The sequence below is a fragment of the Ixodes scapularis genome, unplaced genomic scaffold, assembly GCF_016920785.2.
Source record: "Ixodes scapularis isolate PalLabHiFi unplaced genomic scaffold, ASM1692078v2 PGA_scaffold1__304_contigs__length_218370807, whole genome shotgun sequence".
Classification (NCBI taxonomy): Eukaryota; Metazoa; Arthropoda; class Arachnida; order Ixodida; family Ixodidae; genus Ixodes; species Ixodes scapularis.
In genome coordinates, this window is record NW_024609846.1 from 143,557,963 (window position 1) to 143,585,682 (window position 27,720).

The 27,720-nt window shown below is 46.8% G+C and overlaps 1 protein-coding gene across 1 annotated transcript in view; it reads left to right on the forward strand.

Moving 5' to 3' along the window:
- Positions 1 to 27,720, forward strand: part of LOC8031663 (cytochrome P450 2C44) — an 81,198-nt gene that overhangs the window by 42,294 nt on the left and 11,184 nt on the right. Inside the window, exons 5-7 of the mRNA XM_029978096.4 lie at positions 8,800 to 9,104; positions 11,699 to 11,814; positions 14,138 to 14,393. Of these exons, the coding sequence (XP_029833956.2) occupies positions 8,800 to 9,104; positions 11,699 to 11,814; positions 14,138 to 14,393 (677 nt within the window). The remainder of the gene's footprint in view (positions 1 to 8,799; positions 9,105 to 11,698; positions 11,815 to 14,137; positions 14,394 to 27,720) is intronic.

Genomic DNA, 27,720 nt, shown 5'->3' on the forward strand with positions numbered 1-27,720 from the left:
CCACAGTCGCTTGCATCTGTCTGGGGGGATCGGTGGCCGAGTGGTCTAGCGCACACCAGCTCGGAGCACGTGTAGCGAAAGCTCGCGCTGCAGAACCCAGGGATCCTGGGTTCGAGCCCCACCCCTGCCCGTTTCGATCTGGATGAGCATCGTACCGGCGTGCGGTCGTGTACCACTACTGCGTGATGCACGTTAAAGACCCCAGGCTAGCGGCTGTACCGCACTGGCTAAATTTCTCATCTACAGCTGGGAGACTCGTCGCCCCTGTGAGGCAGACCAAGTTCTAGGCTGTATAAACACACTCACAACCCAATTTTTTGCATCTGTCTGCAGAACGAACGGCTTGTTCAATTCTGGAGGCCGTAAAGAAGCGTTGTCAGCCACGGCTTTTGAAAGGGTTGTGAATGCGCATTGTTGTTGTTCGGCCCAACACCACTTGACGCCTTTTCTTAGAGGGTGATTGAGTGGTGTGGATATTTCGGAACAGTGTGGAATGAAATTCCGATAGAACGCAATCACCCAGAGGTATTTTTGTAGGCTCTTTACGTCATGTGGGCTTGGGTATTCCGTTAGCGCGCACAACTTATCTTCGTTGGGGCGGAGCATGCCGTTATCCCCAACGAATCCAAGGAGGTTAATATTGGACGCGGCCAACTGAAATTTTTGCGGGATTAATTTTGAGCCCAGCATTACGCATTCGCTCAGTTACGATGCGAAGATGTTCGACATTCTCCTCAATAGTTCTCGAGAAAACAACCTTGTCATTCGTGTATGCTATGGCAAATTCGTACTTCCCAAGTACAACATCCATCAGGCGTTAAAAACTGGCTGGAGAGTTAGACAAGCCAAACGGCAGTCGGGTGAACTCAAACAGCCCTCTGTGGCAGATGAAATAAGTTTTTAGAACGTCCAATGGGTGAATCTCGATCTGAAGAAACCCGCGACTGCAATCCAGCGTTGTAAACACGGTCGCGTTACCGAGCGCGTACATCACGGAGGAAATGCTAGGGAAAGGGTAGCTGTGTCTTACGGACACATCGTTAAGCCGCCTGTAATTCACACAAAGTCTGGCTGTTCCGTTCTTTTTTTTTTTTTTTCAGAGCGAGAACAACGGGGAACGCCAAGCGACTCTTCGACTCACGTACTAAACCGGTGTCTATCATTTCCTCGAGCGCCGCATTAAGGAGTGCCCTTTTTTGGACGCTGACCGGTCGAGGGCTGCACTACCAAAGAAGCGCGTCACCAGTTTTAATGTGGTGCAGCAGGATGTCAGTCTTTTCGGGTGTTTCCGTGAGCATCGGTGAGAAAGACTGAAGGACGGCTTGCATCTTCTGGTTCTGCTGGCTGCTCGCGGGGCGCTTTCTCAACGATTTTTGAACACCGGCGGGCAAGACGTCCGGCACCATTGTGAAGTGGGCTGCAGTGGGCAGATTACGGATACAGTCCTCCCGTTTCGTAAACGGAGCCAGCTCCGGTTGTTGTCGCAGCCGGTACCCGCCACCAGAAAAGTAGAGTGTCATGCTTTCCCCTTTCCCCTGTAATGAAATCTCGGCCCAAGATCACGGGTTCCACGAGTCCTAGCAGATAAAGAAATCGCTGACGCCGCTTCTTTCCATTAAATCGATTCTGCAGCCTCACGGCTCCTCCAGCTGTCATTGCTGGAGGCTTATCTTTTTCGCTTTGCAGAGTTCAAAAACGAAGGCCTCCTGCGCTGAAGCTTTGAACAAACTGTGGCGCCCTAATTTTGGGTAGTACAAGCTCACCTGATTGGGACTCCCACTATTGTGCCGCCTTAGTCGTGATTTTTTTTCTTCTGTGTAGTGCAGAAGAACGGAAAAACACCTTTGGACGTCCGAAATCGGCTACACTCAACGCTGCAAGACAATCGAAAGTTCCGGATTCATGCCATTACCGCTAGGGTACGCGTCTCGTATCTCTAAGTGGTGGCGTCAGAACATCTGGCGTCCCGACGTTTGTGTTTTCAATCCCCTTTATGTTCTTTTGAAACGCGTGATACGGCGTTTCTTGGTTCACGCTCTTATCGTCCTAGCTTTGGCCTGTGCTCGACGGCCTTTAGCATTTTTCGTTTTGTTTCCTATTTTCCTCGTTATCATGTTCCGCGCTAGAGCAGACATGCTTCTATATGTGTGGCAGTTTGAGTCGCTCAAGATTGCACTACCCAAAGCAAGTCCTAACAAGTCATTTTTCGCAGCGCCTCCTGGGCAACGCAGCATGCCTATAAGAGAGATAGCGGCCCAAGAATCAAAAAGTGCGGCAATGAAAGTATCGAGCAGTGAAATCGCCACGCGCAGTTCAATGATGTTAGGCTCGGGCTGGATTCAACATATCGATGGAATCTTTGCCGCAGCCTCACGGCTCCCAGGGACTGCGACGGCCGTCGGCGAGTGGCTGTCTGGTTTCAGCGTCGCTGGCCGAAGTAGTTTCCCTTGTTGTTCTGGTTCCGGCCCTTTGCCGCTGTCTCGTGCCACCTCTTGTTTGCAGTGTACAAAAGTCTTGGACACTGGTTTCGGTGATGGCCGGGCTGCTCGCACTCGTAGCAGCAGTCCGACGACAGTTGCCTGCTTAGGTCACCCGCACCGAGGTGCCCGTCAGACCGGATCGGATCGGGTAAAGAACCACTATGGGAGGGCCTCCAACAGGCTTGCGACTGGCTGTTGTGGGGAGGGCTTGTTCCGTTGCGGTGGGGGTCAATGCTGCTGGGCTGCGGGATTGCGACCGCACCGTGCCAGTTTTCACCAGCACATGCAGGAGCAGACTGATGAAGATGGTTCGCTTGGGTGGTGATCTCTGTTGGGCCCCAGCTTACGATATGTCACGGCCAACGACCTCCCACCTGTCTTCGCGACCGCCGCCCGAGATCCTCACGGGCCCCGCTGTGACCTCCGGTGTCCTCTCGACGAGTTAGGCGAACATACCGATATCCCGCATGGGAGATCACTATGCATGCCGCGCCAACTCTTCTGGTTGACGTGGTGGGGAAGGGAGGTTTCATTTGAACAGTCCCCTTGCGTGGAGGCCTAGGGGCCCCGCCATGCGCATGCCGGTTCGAGCGCGTACTTGGCTGGTGACGGCGGCACGTAGTTCCGCTCTGCATGAAGAGCTTCCTCGATGAGGCGGGCGCCCCGGGCTAGCTTTTCAAGGGTCTCAAATAAGCCGTTGATGAGGTAGACTTGTACCTTGAGTGACAGTGTCTTCTGACCCGAGCTACTCTGTCGGACTCCGGTGACTTCGAGTCCGCACTCTTGAAGGGCTCTTGCATGACCCGAACGTACCGGATCAGACTTTCGTCCGGGTGCTGCGCCCTTGCCTCGAGCTCTCGGAGAATCTGTGTCGCATAGCCTGCAGGCAGGAACTCTTCGCGAAACTTTGTCTGGAAGTCCGCCAGGCTGGTGAAGGGGGCCTGCGACCCCAACCAGCACCTGGCGCTGGCTTGCAACGCCAGCGGGATAGCCCGGTCCACGATGAAGGCTTCCGTGGCACCGGAGGAAAGGTGGTACGTCTGCAGCTCGCCCAGGAAGTCTGCCACGAACTTGACGTCGTCGTAACCCGTGTAGACTGGAACAGTCAAATGTGGTCGGGGCTCTCGCGGTGGGGTTTCCTGCTGGCCAGGCGTGTGGGCCAGGCGCTGCATCACGGAGTCGCACACCTCCGTGACCTTCGTGAGCACGTTCATTATTGCCGCTGCGGCCCTCGCGGCCTCCTGCTCCCGCGTGAGCATTCCTGAAAGCAGAAAAAAAAAGTGAAAGCCGTTTACAAATCCCTGTAACGCCGAATTGGAGCGCAGCTCTTGAGGAGGAGTAGGGAAGGGTATTGAGGGGGGTCACGCCACCTGCGGGTAGTCACGTGACCCCGGGGGTGTCATGTGATCTCGGGGGGGGGGGGGGGGGGGGGGTCACGTGACCTCGGGGGGGGGGGGGGGGGTCACGTGACTTCGTGGGGGGTCACGTGACCTCGTCGGGGTAGGTCACGTGACCTCGGGGGAAGGTCACGTGACCTCGGAGGGGGGGGGGTCACGTGATTTCGGGGGTCACGTGACCCCCCCCCCCCGGTTACGCCGACGCCGACGCCGACGCCGCTCAGGCTGGAAACGGGCCCCTAAGAGCTGCGCTCTAAAAATAAACGCCCCCAAATACCCAACAGAAGCTCAACACAAGCGCAAAAAAAAAAAGGAAACGCTCCCCAGAAACCAAGCCCCGTGAAATTCCTGCGAGTGGGTAGCAACCACGCTTGGGCGCCATTGTGGTCGGTTTGCCTTGCTGTATACTCGGCCCGGAGTAATAACACGAAGCCAACGGTTTCAACAACAAGAAACTACATTTAATTGGACATGAACAAGACGATTAGCGGCGCCTGAGTCCAGGCAGTGACTCCCTGTGCGCCACCTCTCGTCCGCCTTATCAAGGCGGCGCTTACAATGTGCGCGTGGCTGGCGTGACGTCGCCGCCACGCAGGAAAAGTTTGCCACCTGTGCCCCGGAGTCGGCAACTGAGCTGGGGACCCGCCAGGGTGCCCACAACTTGCAAACAAGTTCTCAAAGAAATCTTCCTATTCTGCCGCGTTCTCTTTAGTAGGGGAAGCGGGCTTCTCATGATACGAGTCATCAGAACCCCGCTTCTTTATAGTTCCACCTGAATGGTAACAACTAAAAACGCGGAAGTACATATGAGGCTGATTTCTGTTATGCAGCCACGGAACATAAGAGAAGAACCGGCCTCCCGGATTTCAGAGAAAACAATACCACCTGAGTTTAAACATTTTAATGCATTTTATTCATAACATGAAAAGGTACAACTGTTTTCGAATGGCTTTCGTGGAGGTATTTCTCGTCTTCAGCTCTGACAACTGATGCATGACCTTGAAAATCCTAACCCAGAACGTTTCAGGAGACATCACCGGGGAGCGCCTTCTTTTGGCGCATTTGGATGGCGATATGCGGCTAACCCCTCTGTATCGGGGGATCCCAGCGTACTGAAGTAGCCAATTTATCTGTTATTTTTTCTTGGCTTTTCTTCCACCAGTGGTCCAGTCTTCTTTTGATCTATTCCACCACCGGTATAGGCCGCGGGCACCTGTCCAGGATGCTGTCGGCGCTGTTGTTGCCTCTATCGTTGCCCTCCTCGTCGATTTCCCAGAAGCCCAACACCACCGCCATGTCTCCGCCACACGACACTTCCGGATGCAGGCCAGTGCACTCTGGGATGACGTGCTGTAGCATTTCTTCGACCCCTTGTGCGCGAAGGTGCATCGCACGTCGGTCTCCGTGTACTTTTCTCGAAGTACGCGCGTTCGCAGCTTGCCTCCCCGGGCGTCGAACAGAAGTCCGCTGCCCCAGCCGTTGTCCATAAATTCGATCTTCCTCACTTCCTTTTTTACCTGGTGTACAAGACAATTGCCGGCCTCTGTCTCGCCTTCTCCGCCCACCGTTGAGTCTTGGTCTCCATTACTCTCATGCGAATTTTTTCGATATGATGTTCTGGAGCCGGGTAGAGGAGAGGGCTGCTTACGTGATACCTGAAGGTCAGCTGGCGTGTCTGTCGCACCCAACTAGTCGAGGGGCTCTTGAGGTGAATGTACTTGATTTTCTGTCTTGCCCACCGCCCTTCCTGCATTTGGCGGAGGCGTCGTTTGAAGCCCACCTTGGCCCGGGCCTCTTTGGCATCGAAGCTGGACCATCCCATGTCCCCCAGCACTGCCTCGTTAGGTGTTTTTCGGCTAGCTCCCAGTGCTGACCGTCCGACTTGTATCTGGCGCACCTCTAGGCACTCACACGTACGGGGCGACAGGCACAGAACTCCATTTCCAAGGGTGAGACCCGGCACTGCCACCATCTTCCACACCGCCCGGGAGATCTCAAAACGGTTGTAACCCCAGGGGGCTCTAACTGTTGATATTCCTTTGGACCTCCTGCCCTTAGCCTGGAGCCTGGTCTCATTGTCTTCGGGGTAGTTTTTACCCTCCTCGGTGTGGATCCCCACGTATTTGCATTGTGCTACCCACGATACTTTCTCTCCCTGGATTTTCAGGTCTTCTGCCTCGGTGACTCCTCTGTCCCCGAAGCCTATCAATACTGAATTTTGAGCACTGAAAGTCAGCCCCAGAACGACAAGGTTGACAGGTTGCCCTCTCGCACAAGGACAGGCACTGGAGTGCCTGTCTTTGTAAAAGAGAGAGATTAGCATAATAAAAAAAGAACAGTACCTGAAACTTTGTCCCATCGGGGGATTAGAAGATGAACTCGGAGGGCGTGTATTCATCATGCATGCCACTGACCGTGATTGCCTTCATCGAAACAGGGTCAATGGGTGTGGCGTTGGTGTTTTTGTAAAGCAGTAAGTAGTGTTTGAATGCAAAAACAAGAGGGAAATTTTTCTTTTTGTTGTTTTGGGGCGAATCATTATTCATTGTTGATTCATGACAGGGCGCCTAAAAACAGAAGCGTAACTGTTTTTTTTTTTGTTTTTTTAAGTTTTAGGAAGTAAAGGAACGCAATGTAGCTGCGTTACCCGTTTCTCGAAAAAAGTAAAGCAAGTACGTCACCCGTTACTGTTTTGAAATAAGTAAAGGGTAGGTTACTACGTAACTAAAAATATAACGCGTTACCGATAGAGGCGTTACCTGTAACGTGTTACCGCCAACACTGATCGAAAGACACAGTTGTATGAGGGGGTGGTGGGGGAGGGGCGTCATCTAGTGTACCGACAGTATTATTGGGAAGAAAACTAGTAAGCCACAATTAAAGCACCTCTGGAAGACAATTAAATACAATTAAGTTTATTCGTTTTGTTTGTATTTTGTGAACCTATCTTGTCCGATTACATCTTGCGTTTCAAGTTCGAGAACGACAAAGGAGATGCCTCTCGGAACCCTAATATTTTAACAAATGACAGTTGATGAGGCTGCGAATGGCTGAAGGGAACTAAACGTTAAATGCGACGAGCTTGGGCCCAAAACAAAGTAGAGAATGGCTACCATCAATGGTGGCGTAACAGCAGGATCGAGCACCTGGGCGAGACTGACTCGGACGGAAACATTGGGATGCTTGTGTGTTTATACAGCTTTGATGCTAGTACGCCTCAACAGGTAACCTCTCTCTTAGCCGTAGATGAGAAATTTAGCCAGTGCAGTGCGACCGCTAACCTTAAGGTTTTAGCGTGCATCACACAGTAGTGATTACACGAACGCCTGCAGGTACGTCACTCATCCAGATCGAAACGGGCAGCGGGTGGAGATTGAACAAATGCGGTTCTGGCGCGGTGCAGCTACTTTTAAGCCTTCTATAAGAGCCTAGAATATCCTGCCTCGGTGCTTTTCAAACTATACATTCTGAAGGTAAATAGGCTAGACGGTTCTTCAATTTTATCGAATCTTTTACTTTCATAAAGAAATGTAAAACGACAGGCAGTGCCGGGATTCGAATCTGACCCACCTGCATGTGAGCCAAACGCGCTGTCGGCTCGGCTGCGTAAGCGCGCGGAGATACATAGAAGGGTTCATGCTCAATCGAATAACCGGTTAATAAATAAATTTGCAGGTAATGCATCCGCCGATTCATGAATTTTCTAATCGATTACCTGGACTGCGTTATTTGTTATATTTTAGAACCAAATATTAGTCAGAAAGTACATTAATCATGATTTTTCGGTGCTTTGAAACATCGCTTTTGTAAAGTCAGCTTAATGCGAAACATGGTCCAGGAAATATAACTTACATGAAACAAAATTTTAAACGTCCGGTTCACGTATATAGCGATGCGTTAAATCAGCACTGGAAACAGCACTGATGAACCACCGACTTCAACTTTAACTTACCATTGATGAACGTTAAATCAGCGCTGTAACACTTATATATAGTGCAAAATCATCGTTTCACCAGCAAGATCGACGCTATTTCCTGCGCTTACTAATAGCGCTGAGCTAGCTCTGTGCCCTATGTGTACACAGGTCTTAATAACGAAATGAAAATTGTCTAATGATGAAGCTAAATTTTGCAAATAATAGGATGGCACGCCAACTACATGAAACATTTATCGTTTCGTATAACATTTGAGCTTCCAGAGTGCAGATGCTTTACTTCGAGAAATCAATATTGAATTTGACAGAAAATTATGCGCTCGTTTCGGTGGTTTCCAGCTCATGCTCAGAATTCGATTATGCAAACGCCGGGCCTCGAGCTATTTTAAAACAATATCTAAGGATGTTCTGGGGTAATTGTATCTAGTACGCCCATACGTTTTCAAGATTCAAAGTATATGGAGGATGCAGCATTATGAGCAGGTACGGAGGCGTCCAGGACGCCGAGATGAAACCTCCATGCTAGATGCTACGAATGAAAGGTGACTGCCACGTACTCCACGGTCGCATTACGGTCGTAGGTTCTACGGCATAGCTCGCTGGAGGCACCTCACGCGGCAAGTTTACTTCCTTCGGCTGTTTCAACTCATACTGACGCCGGATGAGCACAATATTAATAAAATAAAGCTATCTCAAGACGTAATTCCCAAAGGATGTGCTACACCTATACCACCTAAGAAGAAAAGCCACAGCGTCTCACAACGATCGCGACGCTAACACGCGGTTACACCATGACGCGTCACTTTGCGCCATGTCTTCGGTTTTTTAGCGTGTTTGGCGCTCGGGGCCTGTCGGCGATCCACTGGTGATGATGTCACGCGATGGCCTTATGTTCTAGGTGGTTTTGGCTAAACACACACACACACACACGACTGAAGGAATTTCCGTTTGAATGATCTCTTTTATTGCCTGTATCCCACGTCAACAGGAAGAACTGCAGTACCTGTGCAGCAAGCTTGCCGAGTACAACGGACAACCTCTGCCCATAAAGAAATACGCGCAGGCGAGCTGCGAGAACGCCATTATGAAACTCCTGCTGAGCGTGTCGTACCCGTTTGAAGATCCCAGACGGATGTTTCTCGACAGATGCATCTCCCAAGTCGGACAGCATATCGCTTCGAGTTCCCCGGTCGCCTGGACACCGTCATGGCTGCACACGATCGCGGGCTACCTGCCGTGCTCCCGCGTGCACTCCTTCAGGTCCGGGCTTCGAGGGATTGTTGGGTTCGTCAAGTATGTACTCGTACACCGAGTAACCTCCACCACTTTCACTGCTTCACTTAGTCATCTTCCGTTTTACATGCGTAGCGTTTTAAACAAACTTAAGTTCCTTCGACGGCCGATTATGTCGTGTAGAGCGAGGCAATCTTGGCATACCTGCACTACGGTGATATTAGGCACGAATAATGACAGAAGGACAACACGTGTTGCCTGATGAATAAATGCTACTTTAATGTCATCATTATGGTAGGTATTATGCATGCACTCAATGAATAGAAGGCGGAGCCCAGTGAATCATCTTGGTGCTTACGGTCAGTAATGAGCCCATCAAACGCATGCCACCTTTATGCCAAATTCACTCTGGTGATTAAAAAGCATTCGCGAAGCGGTTGCGAACGCGGCTGCATAAAGGTATGTTCACACATGCAGCGGAGCGCTACAAGAATAGCACTGACCACGCGCTAAGCTCGTGCGGACGGGAGCGCTTACCAGCTTTGTAACGCACCGTCAAAACTGTTGCTCATGGCAGACACCAAATATATGACGACACGTGAGCCGCGCTACATCAGCGCTTCGCCGAATGTGAGAACCGGCCTTAAGCGTGTTTCACATGCAGCGATTTTGGCCCTAAAGCGGCGCGATTTCTGCCGTCGCGGCGCTCGTGCCGCTTAATTGCTGGTGCTGGCCAGAGCGCCGCGACGGCACAAATCGCGCCGCTCTAGGGCCAAAACCGCTGCATGTGAACTAGGCTTTAGACATTCAATTTTGTTTTACGAACATTTATTGATGAAACCAGCCGATCCGGTTGGTTCGTGTTGTCGATTCGAACGTTAAAAGTGCTGATGCAATCGCGATTTCGCGACGTAAATTTAGGCGGAGGCGTCCGGCAAGGCACTTCGGCGGCCGCACGAATACAAACCGCTTGGACTACACTGAACATTTAACACTTTATTGGAATGGATGATGATACCAGAAATAATTATCACGTAAATGCGCAAATACTGGCCGCTTGATACTTCAGGCACAGGTCCGAGAGAATACAAACGGACCACACGGTGGTAAAGAAAACATGCTTTTCGTTTAAGACCCGTGAAAATATTAGTCAGTGCTACGAATAAGCCGTCAACATTACACGAGTCATGAAACGATAACGGGTTGAATGTTCATGATTTTTCAGAGTTGTACTGGGCCTAGTCTGGACAAAGTTTACTCGCAAGACCGCCACTGATTCAAAACCTTCTTTCTCGCCGTGAAATTCCAAGGATGAAAGGGGACTATTTTTTTCAGTCTTTTAATTCGCAAAGTATGATGACGTAATTGTGAGATCAAAACCACCCACCTGACGACAGTCGAGGGAGGCTCATCAGTTGGACACGAGAATTGCGTGAGCACTCGAATTCGTCTCGAAACAATGCCTCGGTGAACTCTCGGGTAGTGGCTCGTGTCCAACCACTGCGGTGTTGAGAATAGTTGAACTCTAACAATGCGTTGAGCTCGGTACGTATTTTCTAGTTACCCCGGCGCGTGGGTATGATTAATATTGGCGAAAAAGGATACGCATTAGTTCACGTGGCCCCTTGTTCTGACTCCGAGTGGAGGGGATGAACGATGCTCATATTTCTCGAATTTTATTGGCGACTGTAATTGCCTAAAAATAAATCAGGCAAATGTTTTCGGTTGTAAACAAACCTAAATGTGACGCCTAACGTGTGTACTGCAGGCTTTTTGCTTTTTGATAATCGTTTAATTAGTATGGTGATGTTTTCGCGCATTCTTTCATATATGCGACTCTGCTTGCGGTACCGGTTTCAAACTCTTTTTAGTGCACAGCTTGGTTTAAAGGGGCCATGAAACGATGTCGGGTTGGAACGTTCATGACTTTGCAGAGGCGGACTGGTCCTAGTCTGGCATAAGTATGCTCGCAGAGACCGCTCCTCATTCGGAAGCTTCTTTGCCGCGGTGAAATAGTGAGGATAAAAGTGGACCATTTTTTTTCTGTGTTGTCATCACAAAGCTTGATGACGTAATTGTCGGGCCGCCTGACGCCAATCGAACTCGGCTCATGAATTTGACACGAGAAATGCGTAAGCACTCGACTTGGGCTCATAACAATCAATGCTTCGGCGCACACTCGGGTAGTGGCTCGTGCAACTGCGGTGATGAGAATAGCCGAACTCGAACAATGCCTGGAGCTCAGCACGCGTTTTCTGCTTTGCCGACCCCAGCACGTGGCTATGATTAACGTTGTCGGCATAGGATAGGCACCAGGCCACGTGGCTCATTATTCTCGAATTGTTCTGGTGACTGTCGTTACCTAGAAAGAAAAACTATGACAAGTTTATTCAGTTATTAACATAAGGAAGTAACCCTGAGTAATGTTTACCGAAAGTACAAAAATAGTTTCATAGCTTCTTTAAACGACGAAGTAACGCATGAACTGTAGCAACTAACTTTGTATCGTCCTGGTTGTGCACTGAACGAAAAGCAGGAAATATTCTTTTCTTTGTACTGCAAATCGAACAAAATAAGTTTCTCTTGCTTTTATTCTTTGTTTAAATATTGAGTTCTGATGAGTAATGTATACTGGCACGTCTATTACTTTGCAGCGAAAGGATAAGAGAGCACCAAGAGGTGCTTGATGAATACTCAAACCTCGACTTCACCGATGCGTACTTGAAGGAGACTCGCGAGTACCGTAAAGTTTCCAATTCTCATATCAGTGGTAGGTATTTTGATGCTTTTTTTCCTTTATCTTTATCAATTCAAGAACTTTGGTTGAACACAGTTCCGTCGCCCTAGTGATGCAGTTTACGTATTTAGGAGAAAGGGACGAAACTTGTGAATTAAAAAATCGTACTGATTGAATAGATAAATTATTACAAAGTTGCCAAAAAACGAAATCTTGGCAAAGCTGGGATTCAAACTCCGGCTCTCCTGATATCTGGTTCACGAGTCCTAGAGCTTGAATCCCAGCGCCGACAAAGCTTTTGTCTTCCGGTGGCTTCGTATCATTGATCACATTCAATCAATACGATTAATCCGACTGAATATTTTAGTATTGCCTCTTCAGAGACTGCGCAAGATGATAAGCGTGGCTTGTGATGTATTTTTAAGGATATATTTGATCACCAATCATAAGGTTTCATCGTAAATAAAAGTTATATTTAGTGCACTCTGGCTTACCGTGAATACGCTTCAAACTGGAATTTCCACTTATCCATCACCATCCGTGTTTGACATCATCCAATAAAAAACAATATTTAACCGCGTAATATGACTAGAGCGTCACTGTATGGCGCTGTCCTGCGAATAATCAAATAATGTACACACCGAATTATATCTTAACTGATTAGCCGGTCGAATATGTAGCCTTTGATGGCGGTGTGTGTGGGCATCGTCTTCGTCGCTTCCAAATTCCAAATGACAAGCCTAGTCACTAACGGGATTTTCTATTCACCGGGCCGGCAGAACTCGAAAATACGTAACCTTCAACTACATTTTTCACAAACAAAATTTACTTGCATGATAGAATAATTTGGTCGTCTTCCTTCAAAATAGCTCATCTTGTTGTCGAACTAGCTTAGAATATGCTTGCTATGTTTCTTCTTCTTAGGGCCACTTTCTTACCGATTACCTGTGCCCCCATAAACTTGTCTGATAGGTTTACTATATCTTGGTGTCCGGTTTTATTATGAGGACATTTATCTTATTGAACAAATATTTTGCTTTTCATATTGCTACTGCCTACAGCACTAAGAGTGAGCGACTAGTGAATATCCGCGGTTTCTTTTTAGGTGCACTAGCAAGCAAATTTACGTAAGTGTGACACTTCAAATATACCTAAATATTACTTAGCACTTATCAATAAAACGTTAGTACAGATGTGTACACATTTCTTTCCGTATTATTTTCTACATTTGCCAATAGCCCATGGCATTTGAATGCATGTCAAACAAATCATCCCACTAAATGGTTTAATGAAAACTCTACTTTTTATCTGCAAGGTGAACAAAGTAGCTTACACAATGAGGACAAAAAAGGAACATACACAAAAAGACAAGCGCTGTACTGTCGTGTTTATTTGAAACGAACTGGAGTTTCTGAAAATCTCAATAAAGAGCCAGCGCGTACCGTAGTGAGGAGCTATCATGGGTGGAAGATGAATGTTTGATTACCTGGGCATTGTCTCTTTTAATCTAGAAAGCCTTAAATTCCACGACGAAGTCGTGGAGTCATATAAGAACAAATAACTTCTTATTTGTTCTTATAAGGTTATTGTATGCTCTTATGTGATTTTATTTATTCAAGTGCGTTTATTACACCAAGACATTTCTTAGTCATATAAGATATTTTACTAGGGTGGCTAGGGTGGCTACAACATTGATGAAATAAAGGCCGCCTGTCAATCTATTGCGAATTCTGAATCGTTTTGCAGCCTCGGTTTACACCTGAAATCGAAGCCTCCATTGTAACATGACGTAAGAACGAGCAATCTCGTGCTCAGTGTAACAGCACAAGATTTTATTTTTAGGTCTTAAGATATATTTTTGGCATGACATTCGCCGAGCGGTTAACAAATGGTAATTTTATTTCCCCGCCTCTCTTTGCCATTTTCCAAAGCCGTTCTAAGCGCACAGCCTTTGAGCGCCTATTGACGTTCCTCCGGTTGCTGGCAAAGTTACGAGGCCGCTAAAGGCTATAATTAGAAGGTTTAGTTTTTTATTATACAATGGCCTCCGTTTCGCATTACGTCACGTGCAACTGTAACGTCACGTGACGTTATGGTGTCACGCCTCGTCATGTCGTTTGACGTCAGTGTCACGTGTTGTCATAGCGCCACGTGACGTCATGGCGCAACGTGACGTCGTGATATCACGTTACGTCACAGAGGGCCTAGAACAATATTCTTTGAGAACTGCTTTCAGATATCGTTGCAATGTCATGTAACACTGCGGTGCCATCAAGGCTACGTCCATGGGCACGAAAACCTTAAGATCTGGCCTTGTAAACGCGATGCATTAAAAACGAATGGCTTTTGTTTGCAGTGGAATACGCAGCCGGCCACCTGCTCGTCCTGATGAGCGCCGGCACGATTCCCGTGAGCAACAGCATAGTGTGGTACCTGCTGAACTGCGCCGACAAGCCGAGCTTGCAGAACAGGATTCGGGAAGAAATTGACACGGTAATCGGACGGCAAAGGGCACCCGCCTGGGAGGACCGCTACCGCATGCCCTTCACAATGGCTTGCATTTGGGAGACTTACCGGTGGAGGACAATCAACCCCATTGGACTTCCCAGAGGGTAAACGACAAAAGAGCATTCCCGAGAACTCAGTATTCGTACGTTGTGACGCATCTTCAAGAGGTATGCTTCGCGTTCTACCCAACATCAAAAGTGGTCCCGAAGTTGCCACCAACAACGTCAAAGGAGCAGGCGTGTCATGTTGTCGGATGTCGTAATCATGGCGGTTGGTGCTAGAAAACCCGCTCAAAAGCACGAGCGAACAGGAGTGTAGCGGTCGTTGTGGGGTCCACACTCCTGGATGCTGAGGCTTCCGTTGACTGTCAAGCTGGACAGCAACCTGTAGCCAAACAGGCTACTGTCCCATCCATCACCAGTTCTGTACACAGCCAGGTTCGTGGCCGGCGACGATATGACACTCCTATGACATCATCAGGCGAAAATAAAGGGACCAGTCACAGACGCGTTCTAGGCACCTTAGTTATAAGGAACCACCACTTCTGGGCCTAGGAGATGAACAGAAGAGCTTGCTGCTGTAACAGAAGGAGGCGGCACGGTTGGTTAACACAAAACTTGACTAGAAATATAAATCAGATGATAATGATATAAAAAGGGTTAATTCGATGGCCAGCTGGTATAGGGTCATCCTGAGAAAAATCGGAGAGAAGGCAGAATCGATACGGTAATTGCTGGTGCTTGAACTGTGCAACCGATGTGATGTGGCCCCACATGCCAAACAAATGCAATGCCGGATGTCCTTGCAGTTTTCAGTATAAAATGTGTCATTCTGCAGTACTATCTTGTCCAAACGCACGACTACCTGAGATTCAATAATGATTTAATATGACACACGCTTCCATATATTACAAATATCGGAGACTTCTATTCACTCTCAATTCGAACTAGAACAATGTCTTGTGGGCGATTTCATGGTCTATTAATAACCACGCATGCTGTGAAATGATTCAATAAACTCTTTATATTGAAAAAAAGCGATGGACATAGCAGGTCTAAGAAATATCAAAATTTAAAATCGTGGTATCCAGAATTCAAACCCGCAGTCGCTCTGCAAGCTAAAATTCGACGTGCTGATATCACCACTTTGATTACTTTTCCACAAACGTTTTAGTCGTTTTTTGTTTTTTCATTTAACCGCAAGATTCATATTGGCTGCGTCCTCTGACGTATTTAGCGAGTTGACGGTACGGTTGTGGCTCAAAAGTTTTAGCTTCTAATCAATCAAATTATATTATAGAAAAAAATCAATCTCTAAGAGTAACGAAGTAATACCTCAAAACTCTAAACCGCACTTTACAAAAGGTGTTCGACGAAACTAGCAGTATTTTAAGTTGTAGAACTAGCAATGGGATGCTGTATATTTTTTAAAGTAAACAGCAAATTTATGTTCATTGGAGCAGCATTTATCTGTATCAAAACGCAGTAGGTAATGTTCTTCCGGCGATACAAAAATTCAAAGCACGGTGCGTGGAGATTGCCAAGGTGTCGTTATGGTGCTTTGCATAGCCGTCAATCTCACCACAAAGGAATGTGTATAATATTATACAGATTCTACCTATTTATGAAAGGTTTAGGACATGGACACAAATTATTATAAAGTGCAATAAAGGTTTCTATGCAAACTAGTTTACGAAACACGTTATACACCATTTAGAGACACATTCGCAGTTTAATAACTAACGCCTTCAAATAAAACGACGCAAACATGTCAAAATGTTCATCTTTAGATTCATTTTACGAGTATATAAGAAAAGTATGCTCATGTATTTTTGTAGTTCAGTTATGAATGCAGAAACGCAGCTCAGTTCTCTAAATGCGGCCAAATTGCACGTCAATATTTAAAAAAACTTCACTTTTTGAATTTTCGTTAAAATGTCCTTAACCGTTCACAGCGGCTTCTACTAACTTGTGATTTAAAAACAATGATAAACGTAGGACCTCATTAATAAAAAAAAAACGACAAAAACCTTCAATCAAATTGAGTTAGAAATTGTCTTCTCCATATGAGCTCTGCCGCACGAGCCTGGCTCCAAAGAGCCATTTTCCAGAATCGCCAAAGATGTGTACGGTGGTCCTGCTCTATTGTAGTGAGTAAATAAAGGTTATTGTGTTCATAGTTTAGGTTGATATTTGTGTTTCCTAACTTGGCCTCCTAAGACCCCCCTCCTCCTTTGCTCTTTTTCAAAACGAGGTCCTCATTAAGTGTATCTCAAGGAGTGCCTTAAAAGGCTGTACATGACTAAATATATATCTATAAGGTGGATAGATTTAATAGTTTTGATTGTACGCTCACCAATGCGTTTGTGATTAAAATGGTACATTGAAATTTATTAATTACGAAGTTAATTATTACAAGGTGTTATTAACCTATACCAATTTATATCGAACACGTATATTTGCCCTAAATTGGCCCTTTGGCTGTCACCAATATTACATCAAACCTTTTTCTGCGCAAAGTGTAATTTTCACAGGAACGACTTGGCCTGCGTTTTGTGAAACACCCTGTATGCATAGCTGAGTGCGTCTTCCAAGGACATGACTGTCGTATAGTGTATATTTTACAGTAATATAGTAAATAGAATCCAAAATATCACTGCATCAACTGACCTGGAAACAACCAAAAACAAAATTCTTGTGCTTATTAAGTTATATCTGCATTCTTTTTGGTACGCATGGATACTTGGAAAGGGTAATCTGGTTTGTTTGTCGTCCCACAATTTTGAACACCAAGATACCGACTCTCCAGATACTGCTTGCCTCGCTTTGTTTTCCGGATGATAGACTTTCATAGTGTGAGGGCTTTAGGCTCCGCGGCAATGTGCTGTGCATACAGTTTTTAACTGCCTTCAGCAAAGGCATCCACCGACAATCCTTCGTGAGCTAAGTGCCCGTAGAAAAAAACCAGGGAGGGGAGAAAAGGATTAAGGCAATGCAAAAAAAAAAAAAAACCAATAAGAAACAGACTAAGTTATGGACAGCGTGACTTTCCATACACTATGATAGAGCGGAACCGCGGTACAGCCTTTGGCGTTTGTAAAAAAGTGTATTCGTGGAGCCGACGTTGTGCGGCAAAGCCCGTATAACAAAAACAAGCCAGCTCAATTTAAGTGAAGTTTGTTGTCGTTTTTTTCTCTTAGAGGTCATATGTTACTTATTGTTCCGCTATAACAAGTTAGCTCAAATAATTGTGAAATCTTAGGGAAAGTATAAAGAAAAAGAGGTGGAATTTTTTTTTAAATATTGACGTGCAATTTTGCCACATTTAGAGAAATGAGTTGCGTGTCCGCATTAATAACCAAGAGCTGCAATAATGGCAAAGCATACTTTTCTGATATATTCCTAAAATTATTTAAATATGACAAATTTATATATTTTGCGCCGTTTCATCCCTTTATCACCCAACTGCCGTATCTTTCAAAAGAAACGCTTCGTTATTTCCCGAAAAAAAATGGTATCTCAGCCACTATCGGAAAGACGCTTCTAGCTGACCAACGGACAAGTACGTGCAATGGCTCCAAGTGTTTACCGACGAGTCAAGAAATTCCGCCACTGCAACATCTACAGCGGCATTTGTCATTCCCGATGACGGAATCAAAGCATCACACCACCTCGACTTCGCTACCACGTCAACGACGGAGAAGCTGGCTGCACTAGCAGCGGCATTAGATGCGCTTCACAATCTCACCCCTTGTGATGCAGTTATTCTATACGACTCTCGAAGTGCGTTGTTTAATTTGGAAACTTTATCCAGGCTCTTTTTTGGCCCAATGTATGGCCGACAAGACCCAAAAATGTCGCATGCCAGGGTGGCAGTTGACTTTTCAATAGATTCACACAAGAAAAAAAGAACCCAGTCTTTTCATACCACGCTATTGCGTAGCGCGCAGACTGTGCGAATTGATTACCAGAATGCGCCAGCCCCATACACAAGTTGAAAGCGGAAATCCTCCTCCATCGCTTCCTGAGTCAGAACCAGTGTTGTGCCAAATAATGACAGAAGTATTTAAGATAGAATATTAAACATCCATCTGAAAAAGTATTTAAATTAGCATTTATGTTTCTTTTATTACGACCTATATTTAGTAGAGTACAAATACTTTCAAAGAGTAATTGAATTACATTCGAAGATACTCGGCAAGTATGTTGCAAGTATGGTAATATAAGAATAAAACAGTCAAAAGGGGGTGCTCCACTTGTGATGACTTCACTTAAAGGGGCCCTCCGGAGCTTTCTGAGATCGTCTGTTTATGTTGTTATATTGCGTAGTAGGTGCAAGTTAATATTATACAAACTTTTAGATTACAAAACAATTTATTAAGCAGATGGCAGTAGAAATATATCGGGACTATTTTCTCTTGGAAGACAACCCCCCCTTCCCTGCCCATCGCTAAAACTTGACCAATGGAAATGCTGCATCTCGTGGTGAAAGCGAACGTTATTATCGCAACACTTTTTAAGCCTGTTGTAAATTAGAGTTTGAGAAAAACGTGAACTGATTGTGGTGCGAGAAACATAGTTCGCAATTATCGTTCAAAAACCAGCGAACTATGTTTTCTCCCCGCAAGCTTGTTGCTAGGGGGTGTTGCGTCGGCGCATCGGGTCGTCTGCTTCCCGGGGCGTGTGCAGGCGTGCGTTTGTGGGCACGTGTTCCTTCTTCCCGTCGATCAAGACTCGGAAGCCAGCTTTGCGATCTTTCTGCGTCAACGAGTCAAACTTTTCCTTGTCATCTGTGGAATGCGAAGTAGCAGCGCGACGGTGCGGTGCAACGAACGACGACTGCCGAGCACGAAGTCCGGGTCCCTTGACGACGGTCCGCGCTTGTTCGAGAGATTCCTCCGCGCGTCGGCGGTCGGCCGCGTTGGTGACGCGCAGTGACGCCGGAATCGTTCGCTTGCTATTGGCTGACGCGTAAAGAGATGCCCCTCCCGTTTTCCGGGGTCATCTCAGAAAGGGGGGCGTGCCGGGGACTCTGATAGCAATTTTAATAGGAAAATCGGCGACGCATGACCGTAATTTTGTGATATTTAGGATCCTTATGGCCCGTAAATTGAGTTACCGCCATAAATAGACCATCGCAGAACGCTCCGGAGGGCCCCTTTAAAATCACATACTGTTGTGATCTTTACGACTTTCAAGAAGCGACTTAGCCGCTGCAATCGAAGTTTACTTTGGAATAGTTTGGAAGATGCAATATAATGGGCACCTAGAGATTTTAGGAACGAGAGGGATTCACGTATTGTACGCACGGCAAATGGCGTGCTTTAGTTTGGCGGTGGTCTCCCCGCTCGGCTCATGACGCATTACGCAATAGATTCGTAATATGCCTTGATGCCATTCGGCGGACTGGGTAGATAGTCCGGCATTGCATATCCCTAAGAGCCGAACTAGATGTTGATCAAGGAGCCAGACTTCATGATGAGTACGCGAGTGAACGACAAACGAGCAGGCTCAGGAAATACATCGTCTAGAGGAGAGCAGCCTCCGTCGCTAATAAACATTAAAGAACGAGTATTTTGTTTCCCCAGCCAAGGGTGGGGACGAGCCCCTGTACTTTGAGCTGTCAAAAATTATTAGGAAGGTCAAGAGGAAAACACACGTAACTCAAGAGGGTGTCCACGAAACTGCTTTCAATTTTAGGCTCCACCGGCCGGTAGATTGGGTCGGAGGATACTGAGAATGGAACAATGTGCGCATTCGGAAGGAGATAAAAAAACGCTTTTGAACGAGCTCGGGAGGCAAAGTTAAGCCATTGTACGCACACAAGTGGCTTTGCAAAAACCCTATCTGGGTCACGGCAGATCAATAAAGCCAGAGGGATCTAGCTTTTTTGGACGAAGGAGCGTCAGAGCTCACTTGAAAGCGTATTCGCGCATTTTCATACCGCAAGCTCCTGACAAGGCGATTTCCGAAAATGACCCATTGTGGCTATACCAAGCGTTGGCGTCCAATCATCCGGTGATAAAACCGCTCTAGGGACAAACAAAAGGTTTGAAATCCGGATGACGTCACCAGCTCTTTGCTAGCTCCAAGAACAACGTGCAATTTAGAAACTAAATTGAAAAAAAAGCGAAAAAGAAGACACATAAAGGCGGTCGTAATTGGGCATATCTATTTGGTAGTGTCGGCATACGTACACTGTGTTTTGTTCCTGCTTGTTTTCTGTCCTATGTTTGGTCGCTTCATTCAAGGTCTGCATTCAGTTACGCTTTTCCCTGGAGGGTGCCGATCAATAGTTCCGTAGATTGTTCCGGCGACAAATGTTTTTGAAGCTTGGAAAATATATTTCATGTACTGAGTACAATATAGTGAGAAAAGTTAATAAGATAGAGTAGCACATACCCTAACAAAATGTATATGCAATATACCTGAATGCTACCAAAAGTATTTTAAATAGAATATCTTGAGTAGAGTATTTAAGATAGGCAGAAATCAGGTCAAAACTAACCAGATTAGATTCCACGTTACTCCACCGTATTCTTGCAAACTGCGCGTGTGCACTTCAATGACACTACACAAGATCTCCAGGTCTAGTACACCCAACTGTGCCAGATGCAATGCCGCAGAGTAAATCGACCACGTCTATCTAGATTGTTCGCACTACAATCAAGCTCGACTGTCCTTTTTTACCAGCATCATAAGTGCCAGCACAGCTGTGACTCATTAAAGGGATACCACAACGAAATTTCGGCGCTCATTTTTTTGTCTATATGTGTTCAAAAAAGCACCATCAAATCGAACATACCAATATATTGTTAAAAAAGTGTCGAAAAGGAATTTTAAAACGAATTACACGATTAGCAAAGAGCACCTGGTGGATGACGCTAACGCCTCGCTTGTAATGCCCGTCTAGCAACCTTGGCAGCTAGTGACGGAGGTTGTCTCGCCTCCGGCCACGACGAGAGAAGAGGGGCAGGAGAAACTCCTCTCTTCCCGAGAATGCCTTTTGTGTGTCACAGAAGTCGCTATTGTCCCCCTACAAGATTATAGAAGATTAACCCGTCACTCAAAATTTGTACAAAAGCAGCCGCTTCGGTGGCTGGAACGACTAGGACATCCTCTCGACGTCAGCCTCGCCGTAGCTTTGTTCGTCTTGAGACGACCTACGTCACGATTGCGTTGGATGTCACGTGGTCTCCGCTGGGCCTTCTCCAAGCGCTTGCCAGAGTGGGCCGTTTATAACGAAAAATACAGCCACCAGGCTCAAAATACAAACGTGCGATTATCATTTACGGATATTGTGGATCATATTCAACCTATATTTGAACACGACGGAAATATTTCAAATTTCGTTGAAGTATCCCTTTAAAACAAAATCTTTCCCCACCGGTGGCCGGCGAAGAAGAGAACTTGTTTGTAAATTTCTCCTTGAGTACCTACAATCCGCAGGACTCACAACTCGCCTCTAGCTCTCCGGCCAGCCACCTAGACTAGCCACACCCTCTCCTCTCAACTGGCATCGATTACTTTGTGATCTCCATATTAGAAGACAGTTCTGCAGTGTCCTCTTTCAATGAATGAAATATCCTCCCGATTCGACCCTACTCATACAGAGATTAGCGACTAAATCATCCCCAATCCCTCTTTTCTTCTTTTCTCACTCTCTCTATCCGCCTGTGCGAGCCCTGCCATTGCCCAAGGAGTCTAACGTTTTGTGCAGGCGTCCCCTCTTCCCGGGTATAACAACATTCAACAACAAGAACAACCGTTTTATATGAAGTAGTTCGTTAGTAAATAATTTGTGAAAGTGTCTTTAAGACGTGTTTATTTGACGTGTTTCGTAACTTTTTGTTATAAAATTTCTTTATTGTAATTCTTAACATGCCGTGTCCATGTAATTAACATTTCCTAAATTTAGTATAAATTGTTTTTACTACTTGCATGTTTCTGTGTGAGATTCACTGCTGTGCAAAATACCGCAGCGATCCCTTGGCAGTCTCCACGCCTCGAGTTTCGAAATTTTATTTCTCCGGAAGAAAATTAGTTACGGCGTTCGCATATAGATGAGTGCTCCTCGCAAGAACATGGCTTTAACGTATATTGTTTACATAAATATAAAAATGTGAACTGAACCATCATTGCACGATCAGTCGTGAAAATTACCGGTAGCATTAGTCCGTCGCTGAGTAACCACCACTTGTGTCGTAGTTGCAGTAATAACCACAAGTTTGGTCCCTGTAGAATGAACCCGGTCAAATAAAAAAGAATGTATCCTTGTTAATTCTAACACTGATCGCATGGCAAATATATAGTGTGTCTGAAATGCCCAGGCTCGATCTAAAATGGGCCGTAAAAATCCGCGCTTAGACATGGCAATCTAAACTGTTTGTTAAGGGTGCATTTCACAGGTTGGTTTTATTATGCAAAATTACAAAATGTAGCTCCCTTTCTGTACAAAAAAAAAAAAAAGATAGTGCCAAAAAATATGCCACGGTTAACGCGGGATGGCGATGCAGGCGACTGAGTCGAGTGGTGAAGCGCGTTTGGCGCACGTATTGATAGATGGCGTAGGGAGCAGCGTCGAAAGGTGTGGCCGACCAGGAAAAAAAAAAAAAAAAACAATCAGACGACACGCAGGCGAAATCCGTCGGCAGCAAGTGCGCAGTTCGCGCCATCGTTATGCAACCGCGTTTATTTTTTTTTTTTATTTTTCTTACTTGACGTTTCGCAACATTGCCTGGGTTTATCTTTTAAGCAGAGTTACGTTATAAAAATAGTAAGTTCAATTTAATAGACCACGGTCGTCACAAACCGTCTCGAGAAGATTGTAGCGCCATCTGTCAATAATTGCACGAATCGAGCCCCGCCACTCGACACGGTCGTCTGCGTCATCGTCCAGCCTTCATCCTGGCAAGTGTTTGGCCCTATTTTTCACAGAAAGAGAGCTACGCTTCGTAATATGACATGATGAAACCGACCTGCGAAATACACCTGTGGTCACGGACGCACCAATATACAGCCAGCGGCTCCCAAGAGAGCATTTCTTTACTCGACTCGAGCGGCTCCTAAGCAGGGACTCAAACCAAAAAGTATAACGCTTTGGTTACGGTTACGGTTACCGTTTCCCGTTGATATCGGCTCCGTTCCGAATTGTACGGTTTTCATTTTATGGCTTCGGTTACCGGTTACACGTTCTTAAAAAACTTTTTTCCGGTTTCTCCGATAATTTGATTTATTTCAATGCTAGTCAGCTGTTTTATAATAAACGGGTTAAAGTAGTTCCAGATATGCAACAACGGGACATTCACAATGACAAGAGCTCAAAAACGTCTCAGTACTTCTACAAGTTGGGCGAGTTGGTTGAACATCTTCAAACGTGAAAACAGCGCAAAAATTTGACAAAGGACGAGTGAAAGAAGTGCACGGACTAAGCGCTATCAACTAACGTTTAATTTTCAAGCGAACCAGAAAATAAACACAGGAAGCATAGAAAAGAACCAATCATGACACAAAAATTCAACCCAACCGACAAGATTTCTACTACGTCATCACCTTCACACGTGCCTGCCATTCCCATTGATAAAAAAAATGTTATCATCCCCCACGTGCACCGACGGTGCGCTCACACATTCCCCTTCCCCTTTTGATAAAATGAAAAATGCCTCTTCAATCTCTCTGGCGGTCTTTTATTACTCGCCAAGACTGTCAAGTCAATAAAAATAGGTACGCAGTCGCACCTACTGCAATGTACCGCTAAGTGGGCAGCGGAGGAGGAACGGAGAGAAAGGGATTGCCCCCTCGGGGGCCTCACATTCACGCACCTCCCGGTTTGTCCAATGTACACCCTACCCAGGCATGTAGCCAGGATTTTGTTTCGGGGGGGGGGGGGGGGGGGGGGTATTCGATAATTTAGATCACTCCGGTTTACAAAAGAGATTTATACAACATATTTACAGTCTAGACATATGGAGGGCTCTTGAAGGTTGATGTTGCATCGATCAACGGTTCCAACTAGCTCTGCTCGCGCCGGTAGCATCCCTTCATCTTCTTCTTAGCACATGCTCCTTGGTATTCTTTTCCTGTGAGATGTGTAGTTGGGCGCGTATCCACATTTAACGAGAAATGTCCTCAATATTTAATATCCTCCCCGCCGAATGAGCATTGCTCATTCGTTATGAGCTTCCAGTTGATGTAACAGTTGAATGGGGCGTCTAATCGTTGTTCCTCCTGACAAACGGACCACGCAGGATCTGACGTGGCCGTCTCGTCCCGGGAACACTTGCACGACGCGGCCAGTTTTCCAGGTTTGTCGCGGATGGAAGTCGTCATGCAGTAGCACCAAGTCATTCACCCGTAAATTACTCGAGGCTGCCGGTGTGCTGTGATGAAATGACCTTAAAGTACAGAGATATTCCTGGCGCCAGCGCTTCCATAGGGTGGTCGATAGCGGCTCACGGTACTTCCAACGGCGAGTTAGATCGTTGGCTGATGACAACATTGGCTCTCCTCCACGAGTTGGCAAGGAAGTCAGTCGTTTACCGACAAGGAAATGTGCGGGTGTCAATGGTTCTGGTTCGTTCGGGTCAGAGGAGATGGAGGTCAAAGGTCGAGAATTAATCACAGCCTCTATCTCCGTCAATATGGTGCTCAGCTCTTCATAAGTTACGTAACTGCACCCCAGAACCTTTTTCAGAGGGGTCTTAACTGATCGAACCATTCGCTCCCAAAACCCGCCCCACCAAGCCGCTCGTGGAGCGATGAATTTCCAGTTGATGCCTTGACTGGACAGGTAGTTGAGTGACTCCTGTTCTCTCATTGTTTTCCATATCTTTCTGAATTCAGCAGACGCTCGGTGGAAAGTCTGTGTATTATCAGAGTAGATCGTGTGGCATAGTCCGCGACGGGCCACAAAGCGACGAAATGCCAAAAGGAAACTATCTGTAGACAAGTCGCTCACCACCTCCAGATGTATTGCTCTAGTGACTGCGCAGGTCAGTAACAGAATGTATGATTTCTTTATCTTGCCTTCGTCCTTGGTGAGGACAGGTCCGGCGAAGTCGAGTCCCGTGACTGTGAAAGGGTCCGCCTCCAACACTCGGTCTCGTGAAAGCGGCGCGACTGGTTCAGTCGCACTCTTGCTGCTCATTTTTCTGCAGACAAGACAACGGCTCAAGGCCTTCTTAACTACTTGTCGAGCTCGGATGATCCAGAACGTCTCACGCAGCTGATTTAGAGTGTCCATGCACCCTGCATGTAGCAGCCGTCGATGTGTGCTAAAAATCAGTAGTTCCACAAAGTGGTGCGTCGAAGGCAAAACGACAGGATGTGCCGTCTCATAACCGAGGTCTGAATGTTGTAGGCGTCCTCTCAGTCGTAGCAGCCCTCCGTCATCTATAAATACATTCAAAGTGCGCAGGTCTGACGAGCCACTGCACTGTTCGCCTCGTTCTAGTTGGTTTAGTTCATCCTCAAAGGCTTCCCTTTGAACTTGACGGAGCAACCTAAGACGTGCCTCCCTTATCTCTTCAGGTTTGAGTGGACCCTGGAAATTCTCTTTTGTGTGTCTACAATTATTGACAAAACTTAGCACACAAGCAGTGACCCGTTGTAGGCGATTCAATTCTCCAAACTTTCCGATGTTTACCACAGGCGTACAGGAGCTCGTAGCAGTGTGGCTCACAGTTAGTTCTGAAGTTCTTCTTTCTTCCTTGGCTGCGGTATCTTGGCTACCAATGGGCATTGTAGGCCAACATGTGGGTGACTCTGCCAGCCACTTTGGTCCTTTCCACCATAGGTCACACTTCTGTAGACAGTCCGGAGGGACGCCCCTGGTTAGTAAATCCGCCGGGTTCTCAGCTCCAGGGCAGTGTCTCCAGTTACTGGGTTCTGTCCTTCGTTGAATCTCCATAACTCGGTTTGCCACGAATGGTTTCCACTGAGTAGCCAGGCCCTTTACCCAGTGTAGAGCAATCATTGAGTCTGTCCACAGCGTCACTTCTGAGAGATCCGACTTAAAAACTCCCTTAAAGTAGGCACATAGTCGAGCGCCCAACAACGCTCCCATCAGTTCCAGTCTCGGTAGAGTCAAGGTCTTTACTGGCGCAACGCGCGTCTTGGCCATAGCTAGGGTCACTGTCGTCTGGTTATCACAGTCACTACGCAAATACGCGACTGTCCCATAGGCCTGGGGGCTAGCGTCCGTGAAGACATGCAGCTCAGTTCGACCGCCGTATGCAGCATAGCGACGAGGGATCGAAATGTCCTCGAGATGATGCAGAGCTTTTATCCAGTTGCTCCATCTCAGACTTACGCTTGGAGGTAGCGGAGTGTCCCAGTCCAGCCCAAGTGCCCAAAGTTCTTGAAATAACATCTTGGCTGTTATCGTCACTGGGCTGAGGAGGCCGAGGGGGTCGAAAATTCTCGCTGATGCTTGCAGTACAAAGCGTTTTGTGTCACGGTTGATTGTCAGAAGCTCCAACGTGCTTTCTACAGAGTATTTAAGCTCGTCCCTCTCTCTATTCCACTCAAGTCCCAAAACACGCGTCACACCTGACCTCGGTGTGGGAGTATCACAGGAGAGGCTTCCAACCCCATCTTCGTCAAATCGTTGTTGCAATGACTCGCAGTTGGAACTCCACTTCCTGAGCTTCATTCCTGCTGCGCTCAATATTTGCTGGGCTTCCTTGTAGAAGTTTGTTCGGCGTTTCAGTGCCAACAATCAAGTCGTCCACGTAAAGGCATTCGTCCAGTACTTTTGCAGTCTCAGACAAGTCGTCTGAGACGTTGGCCAGGTGGTTCTTGATAGTCGCTGCTAGCATGAAAGGGCTGCTCGTTGCACCGAAAGGGACGCGCGTCATGCGCCATGCTTCAATCTCCGAACTTGTGAAGTCTTCTGCAGGGGAACGTTCGTACCACAAAAAGCGAAGGGCATCACGATCCTCCTGCTTGATCAGAATCTGTAAGAAGGCCTTCTCAATATCTGCGGTGAAGGCAATCGCAGGACGTCGGAAGTTGATGATCAGCTGTAACATGTCCGGATTGAGGCTTGGGCCCGTAGACAATGCATCGTTGAGGGACAGACAGCCCGGTGCCTTTGCAGACGCATCAAACACGATGCGTATCTTAGTCGTAGAACTGTCAGGTCTAAAAACAGCACGATGAGGCAAGTAGTAAACTCGTTTCCAAGTGGTATCCACCTCGCCTGCTGGCACTTTTTCAGCAAAACCTTCTTTCAGGTAGCTACGGATTGCTGAGTCGTACTGCGTCAGTCTTTCGGTGTTGCCTTTTAAACGCCGAACCAACTTGTCTAGACGCTGTAGCGCAACGGCTTCGTTGTTCTCTAGGGGTCGATTTAGGGGCTTCCACGGGAGGTTTGCCTCATAACGGCCCATGACCAGAGCTAGGGAGGAAGTGAAATCTTCTCTTACTTGTT